The 10,354-nt window shown below is 40.6% G+C and overlaps 1 protein-coding gene across 1 annotated transcript; it reads left to right on the forward strand.

Moving 5' to 3' along the window:
* The first annotated feature begins 1,747 nt into the window (after positions 1–1,747).
* LOC310857427 (DELTA-sagatoxin-Srs1a-like) lies at positions 1,748–8,901 on the forward strand. Its single transcript, XM_083763086.1, has 4 exons — positions 1,748–1,800; positions 4,555–4,753; positions 6,262–6,496; positions 8,636–8,901. Exons 3-4 carry the CDS (start codon positions 6,263–6,265, stop codon positions 8,882–8,884), a joined length of 483 nt encoding a protein of 160 aa, XP_083619212.1. The 5' UTR covers positions 1,748–1,800; positions 4,555–4,753; position 6,262; the 3' UTR covers positions 8,885–8,901.
* Positions 8,902–10,354: the final 1,453 nt, after the last annotated feature.

The following is a 10,354-nucleotide window of genomic DNA, read 5'->3' on the forward strand; positions in this document are numbered from 1 at the left end:
CTGTCACAGACATGATGATGTCACAGACATGAAGATGTCACAGACATGCGCAGAGCACGTTCAGTCAGGAAACCTCCGTGCAGTCGGACGCTGCCAGGCGTTAATTACAGCATCACGCTCTCATCCATCGCTTGGTCTGAGTACCTAAAAAGCAGATCCAGTTCATCGCCTTGGTCTGAGTACCTAAAAAGCAGATCCAGTTCATCGCCAAACCATAATAAACATATTATACTGCTCCTTTATATTCAATAAATATCTATTCCATCCATTCGTGAGCTGTCCTGACTGAACCTTGGTTGATTTATATTGTTGTCCACTGTATATATAGCACCTTGTAAGGTGCTATATATATATATATATATATATATATATATATATATATATATAGCACCTTGTAAGGTGCTATATATATATATATATAGCACCTTGTAAGGTGCTATATATATATATATATAGCACCTTGTAAGGTGCTATATATATATATATATATATATATATATATATATATATATAGCACCTTGTAAGGTGCTATATATATATATATAGCACCTTGTAAGGTGCTATATATATATATATATAGCACCTTGTAAGGTGCTATATATATATATATAGCACCTTACAAGGTGATATATATAGCACCTTGTAAGGTGCTATATATATATATATATATATATAGCACCTTGTAAGGTGCTATATATATATATATATATATATATAGCACCTTGTAAGGTGCTATATATATATATATATATATAGCACCTTGTAAGGTGCTATATATATATATATATATAGTGCCCACTGGCCTAGCGGTCCAGGCGCATGCATGCCACACAATAGAGCGGCGCAGTCCCTCCCCCTTTCAGAATAACGAACGGCCCAGGAAATGAAAACACAATGCATTTCCCCATAGGGCAGTTCTTATTTAATTTATTTAAATACCTTTTAAGCTTCGTACGAAGCCAACTCTTGTCGTGACAAATCATGACAATAAACACAATATTTTGGACCAAACAAATAATTACAAAGAAGAAAAACAACAAAAAACCTGTGTGTGTTGTCATGATTTGTCACGACAAGAGTTGGCTTCGTACGACGCTTAAAAGGTCTTTAAATAAATTAAATAAAAACTGCCTGATTCAGGGGCATAATCTGGGGGTCTCAGCGTGTGGCACTTGTCGCCCCCTAGAGTTCACATTCAACCTGCAATTGATTTTAGACGATCTCGTCTGATTTCAGATGAGAAATCTCTATGCATCGAGACTGCATGTGACAGATCAAAGATTAGCTGTTTTTAAACGCACGCACGCACGCGCACACACACACACACACACACACACACACACACACACACACACACACGCACACACGCACACACGCACACACATGCACACACAACACACACATGTGATGACCGAAATGTATATTTGAAGTGATAAATGTATGTTTTGTAATAATAATCAAGAAGTAGCTACATTTTGTAACTAAGGTTTTCAAATAAATGTAGTAAAAGTAGACCTATATATATAAAGTAGAAATAAAAGTATTGGAAATTGGAAATACTCCATTACAAATACCTCAAATTAAAATCTGGACATATAAGTACAGGCCTTTCCACCAGTGGGAAGATGTTTCGATATCCAAACAATGACTCATTCTTTTGATGTCGAAATAAATAATTTATGTTCAGAGTGAAGGGTGGGAGGGGCCTTTAAGAAGGGCTGCTATACTGTATATATACTTCTGGTCATCTGTGTCAAATAACCAGAAGCTGCTGAAGAAGTGAGTCCATCTTCATTCCAGGTCAAATTACTTTTACCTTATTTAATGCAAACACAATGTTTTGTAACGGTCTGCTGGTTATATAGAATAGGGCAGTGTTTAAATTTTTATTAAATACATATATTAACATATTATGCCAATATAATATGGCAAGCGCAGAAGCCTATGCTGCATATACTGTATATATATGCCATATTCAGGTTCATATATGTGAATAAATAGGAATTATATGTCTCTATAAAGCTTATGCAATTTTTATGTTTATGTTTATTCAACTTTCAGCATGATCACAGGTTTTAAAAGACAGGTGCCATTAAAAACACTGAATTATTTTGCCGATCACAAATATAAAACTTCAAATCTAAAATGCAATAGCCTATCTAAAAATGCTGGATTCTATAGGCTTAACCCATTTTGCGCGGGAACCCATTTTGGTGTTGGCATCATGTCATGCTTTAGCTATTGAAAAATAGCAGATCTACAAGCTCATAGCGCGCCACCGAGTGGCGCGATACGAGCTTGTAGGTCTGCTATTTTTGAAAAAATCGAAGAACGACTGACATTTTTAGAATCTGATCTCAGGTCAGAAAGTGTTCATGTGTTATGGAACATTAGATATGGAGGTGATCAGCCTGTGGTAGTGTTCATGTGTTATGGAACATTAGATATGGAGGTGATCAGCCTGTGGTAGTGTTCATGTGTTATGGAACATTAGATATGGAGGTGATCAGCCTGTGGTAGTGTTCATGTGTTATGGAACATTAGATATGGAGGTGATCAGCCTGTGGTAGTGTTCATGTGTTATGGAACATTAGATATGGAGGTGATCAGCCTGTGGCATTGTTCATGTGTTATGGAACATTAGATATGGAGGTGATCAGCCTGTGGCAGTGTTCATGTGTTATGGAACATTAGATATGGAGGTGATCAGCCTGTGGTAGTGTTCATGTGTTATGGAACATTAGATATGGAGGTGATCAGCCTGTGGTAGTGTTCATGTGTTATGGAACATTAGATATGAAGGTGATCAGCCTGTGGTAGTGTTCATGTGTTATGGAACATTAGATATGAAGGTGATCAGCCTGTGGTAGTGTTCATGTGTTATGGAACATTAGATATGGAGGTGATCAGCCTGTGGTAGTGTTCATGTGTTATGGAACATTAGATATGAAGGTGATCAGCCTGTGGTAGTGTTCATGTGTTATGGAACATTAGATATGGAGGTGATCAGCCTGTGGTAGTGTTCATGTGTTATGGAACATTAGATATGGAGGTGATCAGCCTGTGGTAGTGTTCATGTGTTATGGAACATTAGATATGGAGGTGATCAGCCTGTGGTAGTGTTCATGTGTTATGGAACATTAGATATGGAGGTGATCAGCCTGTGGTAGTGTTCATGTGTTATGGAACATTAGATATGGAGGTGATCAGCCTGTGGTAGTGTTCATGTGTTATGGAACATTAGATATGGAGGTGATCAGCCTGTGGTAGTGTTCATGTGTTATGGAACATTAGATATGGAGGTGATCAGCCTGTGGCAGTGTTCATGTGTTATGGAACATTAGATATGGAGGTGATCAGCCTGTGGTAGTGTTCATGTGTTATGGAACATTAGATATGGAGGTGATCAGCCTGTGGTAGTGTTCATGTGTTATGGAACATTAGATATGGAGGTGATCAGCCTGTGGCAGTGTTCATGTGTTATGGAACATTAGATATGGAGGTGATCAGCCTGTGGCAGTGTGTTATATGGAACCTCATAGGTTTGCTTTGACAGCAGCCTTGATTGAGCTCATCTGTATGGTTTCACTGGGTGAACAAAAACATGTGTTACAACATTTTAAAGATTAGAAAATAATAATAATAATAATAAGAAAAATGTCATATCTGTTTAAATACAGTGTTGTTTTTGGCAGCACATTTTGATTTTAGTTTTAGTCATAGTCCCTTGAATAGTTTTCATTTAGTTTTAGTCACATTTTAATCACCTGGAATGTGTCAGTGTTAGTCTAGTTTTAGTCGACTAAATGTCATAATATTTCAGTCGGCTAAAATGTATTTTGGTGGGCCTTGATGTTGTCGTAATGACTGATTTTACACTTGCTAGCATTTCAGTCTAGTTTTTAGCTGTTGACGAAATTGTCAATACATTAGTCTTATAGTTTCAGTCATCATAGCTTAGTTTTAGTCTTAGTTTTAGTCATCATCATAGCTTAGTTTCCATTTAGTTTCCGTCAGTGAAAAAACGAATAGTCGGCGAACATTTTTCGTCTTAGTTTTAGTCGACGAAAACAACACTGTTTAAATACTATACACAAACACGAGCATATGAGCCATTAAAGGGATTGTGACATTAAAAAAAAGGTTTTGGAATTGTTCTTGTTTTTTTAGGTTTTCTAATCTCAATTGCACCCAAAAAACATGAACTTTTAACATTCAGTAGATTTTCTGTGATCTGGGGTTTTCTGGCTCAAACAGGTGCTCTGATTTGCCGACAGTAAGTGACATCACTTACTGCAAATCCCATATATGTCAATGGGATTTGCCAGCAGATGTCACTGTTTCACTGTGTTGCCTGTTTTCATTGTAGCTCAAAAGGCTTCCAAACCCCATGGAAAACTTCAGACCACAGAAAATCCACTGAATGTTCAAAGTTCAGGTTTTTTGGGTGTAATTGAGGTCATAAAACCTAAAAGAAAAAAGAAAAAGAAAAATAAATGAAAATGAATGTCATAAAACCTTTAAATCGTAACAAATTGCTCTTCTGTGCCACAGACAGACAACAGGTTTCCTGAGCTTCCGATCATGTCCACTGGGGGATCAAGCTTTTTGGGCTGGGCGTGCAGATACTCATTGATTCGTCCGGTGAGCTGGAAGACATCGCCAATGGTCTGCTGGCGCTGATACCGACCGACCGCCAGTGTCTGATCAAGATCCAGAACTTCTCTTCTAAACATAATCTCAGTAACGCCCAGTAAGTATCTGTTTTTCTACAGTAAGTATCTGTTTTTCTACAGTGCCGGCATAAGCAATATACGCAGTCTTTAGGGGCCACAACCACAAAGGGGGCCACATACTATAGTCTTTTTATGTCCAATGTATTGGACATGAAAAGACATATGCATTTAACCCCTTCTGACCTGAGATCAGATTCATACGAGGTTTCCACTGGACTACACGCTGGTCTGATTAACCCATTCTGACCTGAGATCAGATTCTAAAAATGTTCAGTTGCTCTTCGATTTTTCAAAAAAATAGCAGACCTACAAGCTCATATCGCGCCACTCGGTGGCGCGCTATGAGCTTGTAGATCTGCTATTTTTCAATAGCTAAAGCATAACATGATGCTAACACCAAAATGGGTTCCTGTTCAGAATGGGTTAAGTTCATGAAGTTAACATAAGAACATATAAATGTATTTGAAATTAAATAATAACGTTAATTTTCAGTCAAATTCAGAAATAGCAAAAAGAAAGTATTCAGGATTCCAATAAAGAAATTGCAATAATTGCAGATCTACTATAGCTCAAAACACGTCGCAGTTTGAGCTGTATAGATCAGCTATTCTTTTTTACTATAATGCATTGTGGCCCCAAACCTGCCTTATCCAAAAACTATAGTTATTATTTGAATATGCAAAAAAAATTAGATCTCACAACAGACACAATGCAAGTTGCAAATTGCACTCTGCCCACAGGTGAAGTGGTTTGCCATTGATTGCAGTCGGTTGATTGAATTGTTGGCAATAGGTATAGCACAGTAAAGATGATAATAAATTAATAATCTAATATGATGTGTGTAGTTCTTTATAGATATATATAGGGCTCCATTTTTGTCACCCCTAAACCCCTTATCCCTAAACTTCTTTCCACTGGACACACACTGGTCTGATTAACCCATTCTGACCTGAGATCAGATTCTTAAAATGCCAGTCGTTCTTCGATTTTTCAAAAATAGCAGACCTACAAGCTCATAGCACGCCACGTCATCAATTAATCTATTAAAGAATCATGGACTCACATGTGCCACACTGTGGCTGATTTGCCACACTACACCCATTGACACCTATAAATCAAGTGTGAATCGTTTGTACCACCAAAGGGGGGCGTGGCACCACAGAGTCACTGCGGAGGTAGCCTCGGTACCAGGCTTTCATTTTTGTTGGTGCAAAAATGTAAAGCCTGGAGGAACGCATTGGCCGCTCTGGTCTAAAAGTGGGAGTCAACCCTTCCGGGTGGGCGTCGCTCCAAATGATGTGACGTAGCGCTGCACTAGGGGGGAGAGGGGGGGGGGGGCGGAGGTGACAGACAGATCGATGAGATCCAATCAGGGCGTGCGCAAATCTCAGCCGCGACCCGCCCCTCTAGACCAGAAACCTAACACGTTAGCTCAGGCTACTGCGGAGGTAGCCGACTCGAGTGGTATCGCTGCCAGTCTCACCTGCTCACCACTGTATGTGTTTTTTTCCCCCCTTCTACGCAGGATGTTCGTTTACAGCGGGCACAGCTACGACGCTCTGCCGTCGGTGGTGAGTCCGGGCCACGAGACCACGCTGTTTTTCGTCAAGACGCCGCACCTGGCCCGCGGCGCCGTGGCCGTGGTGACCTACGACATCGAGGACCCCATACAGACCACCAAGAGGCTGGCCGTCATGTTCAGCGTGCCGTACGACTTCAACGTCTTCTCCAACTGGTTCGCCGTGGGGGCCTACTACAAGGTCTTTCCTCCAGTTTCTCACTCTTCTGATTCAAATTGTATATACATGTTTTTTTAAAGGGATTGTGACATTAAAAAAAAGGTTTTGGAATTGTTCTTGGTTTTTTTTAGGTTTTCTAATCTCAATTGCACCCAAAAAACATGAACTTTTAACATTCAGTAGATTTTCTGTGATCTGGGGTTTTCTGGCTCAAACAGGTGCTCTGATTTGCCGGCAGTGAGTGACATCACTTACTGCTAATCCCATATATGTCAATGGGATTTGCCAGCAGATGTCACTGTTTCACTGTGTTGCCTGTTTTCATTGTAGCTCAAAAGGCCCAAAAAACCCCAAAGAAAACTTCAGACCACAGAAAATCCACTGAATGTTCAAAGTTCAGGTTTTTTGGGTGTAATTGAGGTCATAAAACCTAAAATAAAAAATAAAAATAAAAATAAATTAAAATGAATGTCATAAAACCTTTAATAACCTTCATTGTAACATGAATACAGTCAGACATGAACTGTCAACGTTACATCAGGCGGCTGTGGCTCAGGAGGTAGAGCAGCAGGTCGTCCAATGGTCTCTGGGTCGGCGGTTCGAATCCCGGCTCCTCCTCCTGTCCACATGTGGAAGTGTCCTTGGGCAAAGACACTGAACCCTACATTGCCTCCAATGAGTCGGTCGGTGAGCCCTATACAGTATGTTGCATTTAACTTAGAAATCACCTCCGTGTGAAGTGAGTGGTGCAACTCTGTGTGGGGGTCCCTGGGGGGGGGGGGGGGGGGGACAGCAACACTGCCAGGGTGCCACCCCCCTCTTATATATACTGTGTGTGTGTGTGTGTGTGTGTGTGTGTGTGTGTGTGTGTGTGTGTGTGTGTGTGTGTGTGTGTGTGTGTGTGTGTGTGTGTGTGTGTGTGTGTGTGTGTGTGTGCGCGTGTGCGTGTGCGTGTGGCTGCGCAACAGTGACACTTGGTCGTGAAAACCAACCAAAAGATAAGATCTTTACTGTCACTGTATGAGACATACAATGACATTTCTTATAGTGCAACCATAATAACACATAGTAGTATCAACAGAGAGAAAAAAAAGACCAAGAAAGAAACACTGATAAAGTCCATCACAGTCCAGTCAAGTCATCTCAATCCATTAGCCTACTATAAGAGCACCATTAGATGCACCATTAAAAATGGTAAAATACACCAATAATCAAATAAGGGGGACCACACAATCCCATGACTAAATCGATGGAACAGAGTTCAAAGCTATTTCCGTGCTCGGACAGACCCAGCCAGCCAGCCAGCCAGGGACAGACCCAGGAACCCACGGACTGTCTATATGGTCCACTGTTATGTACCATGATTTAAGAAATCTTTATTAAGATTAGCAAAGTATTTGTTTTAGAAAGATTCATAGAGAAGGCATGGCAGTTATACATTGGAGAAAGATCTATCCATAAGTAACTGGTTATGTATTTTGTTTATGGTGGGTGTATCATTGTGTATGCAAATTTTGTAAGTGTCTTGGCATCCTTTGATATGACAAAGAAGTCTATTGACAAGCTACAACTTGTGCAAAATGCAGCAGCGATGCAGGACCATATCACCCCAGTTTTGGCCTCCTTGCACTGGCTCCCGGTTGTTCTTAGAATAGATTTTAAAATGATTTGACTTGTTTACAAAGCTTTAAATGGCCTCGCCCCCACCTATCTTCAGGACTGCTTGCCCAGGTATGTCCCAAACCGCCTCCTTATAGGACCGCCACTGCTGGCCTGCTCGAAAAGCCACAATAAATGGCATTGAAAAAAAAATGGCAAAGCAGCGTTTTCTTTCCACGGGCCGACCGTTTGGAATAAACTTCCAATCCACCTTAGACTGCATGGGACCCTCCCTAGATGTTTTTAAAACTCAGCTTAAGACCCACTTTTTTATTTTAGCATTTGGCTGAATCCTTTGATTTTAATCTCACCGTTTTACCTCTTTTCTTTTTGTCTTTTTATGCATTTTTTATGTCGTTTGGTGTTTTTTTACATTTTTTATACTTTGTTGTCTTGTAAAGCACTTTGCGCTGCACTCGTGTCATGAAAGGTGCTCTATGAATAAAGTTTATTATTGTTATTATTATTTTAATAAAGAAAATCTATCTATCCATCTACAAGGAGGACAAGCACTGCGACTACAGCCTCTACAAGGAGATGTACTACAACAACTTTGGCGAGGGCTCCGACTTTGCGCGTCAGCGCGGCGGTCGGACGCTCTCGTTCAAGAAGTGGCAGATCCGGGTGGAGGCCACGATGACTGACACCTACAAACCCAACATCCTCATCAAGTTCCACGACGACCACCAGTATGAGAACCAAGATGACACCAGCGGTGCAAAGTTCATTCACTCAACCCATTTGAAATAAATAAAATTACAGTTTTCTTTTTTGTGACCAACTTATTTTTTTATATATAATAAACCCCTCAACAGACCCCCAGGGTTAGCACAGACATTACAGGGAAAGGAAAATATATATCCCAGCTAACATGTCCATCTGGGCCCAATTGGGTTTTGACATGGGCTATGGGCATGGGTTCCAAGTGGGCCGTGGCGTGCACCCAGTTTTCACAAAGGGCCCACCCGTGTTAGCTCATATGGGCTTACGTGGGTTTCTAACTGGATCTTAGGTGGTATCCAAATGGGCCATTTTATTTCAGAACCATGTGTGCGCCACCTGTGTTTGCCTATATGGGTTTGAACTGGGATCTGATTGGGCCCTAAGTGGGTACCAGCTGGGCGAATTATATGTGACCCGTGTAGGCCACACTTGTGTCCGCCCTCATTGTCTTCCGTCCTGTTTCTGTTGTCACCTGCTGTCGATTGTTCATTCCTACGGATAGGATGCAGTGCGCCACATTGGCGGTGTTTCCAGTTTTCTGTAGTAGTTTCTTCAAGTGTTCAAATTTTATGACTGGATAGCACTCGATCTGTAGAGTCCTACATTACTATCTCCTACAATCAAGGGTTAGGGTTAGGGTACTGTAGCATGCCGTTTTTCATCATTTTTGAGGACGAAAATCACTCTGACACCATGGACTATAGCCCATGGTCTGGAAGTGATTTTGTCTTTTTTCAAATCCTCGTTTTTCATCGTTTTTGACCATGGATTATAGCCGGGTTAGGGTTAGGTTCCACGGGCTAATAAAGTGTAAATTCGGGGGTCCTTGACAAGAAAAGGTTTGGGAACCACTGTTGTAGAGGGTCTATAGGTCAAATGAGGTACAGAAAACCGTATGACTTCCAGGCTGATCTCACTGGGGGTAAACTGTATGAGTTTATTTGTTTAAGAACTAACAAATACATTGAAAAATATATTCTGGATGTGACACTTACAAGCCGAAATAGCGCAGTTGGTAGAGCATTAGACTGAATATCTAAAGGTCCCTGGTCAATCCAGGCTTTCGGCAGTTGAAATCAAAGTACAAAAAAAGTACAGAAAATCCTATGACTCTTAGGTTGATCTCACTGGGTGAAAAACTAGATGAACAAGACCAATTTCGGGAGAACAAAACAAACAAAAAAGCATTGTGAATTGTCTGGAACCAGTGTCTCAGAGTGTTAGAACATTGGCCACATGATTGGAAGATGGTGAGTTCAATCCCCACTCAAGTATTTACTTTCAAGACCAATTTCAGGAGAATAAAACAAACAAAAAAGCAGCATGTATTGTCTGGAGCCAGTGGCTCAGTGTGTTAGAACGCTGTCACATGATCGGGAGATGGTGAGTTCAAACCCAACTCAAGTATTTACTTTCAAGATAAATTTCAGAAGAATAAAACAAACAAAAAAGCACTGTGAATTGTCTGGAACCAGTAGCTCACTGTGTTAGAACGCT

The sequence above is a fragment of the Protomyctophum parallelum genome (assembly GCF_964188405.1).
Source record: "Protomyctophum parallelum genome assembly, chromosome: 4".
NCBI classification, from domain to species: Eukaryota; Metazoa; Chordata; class Actinopteri; order Myctophiformes; family Myctophidae; genus Protomyctophum; species Protomyctophum parallelum.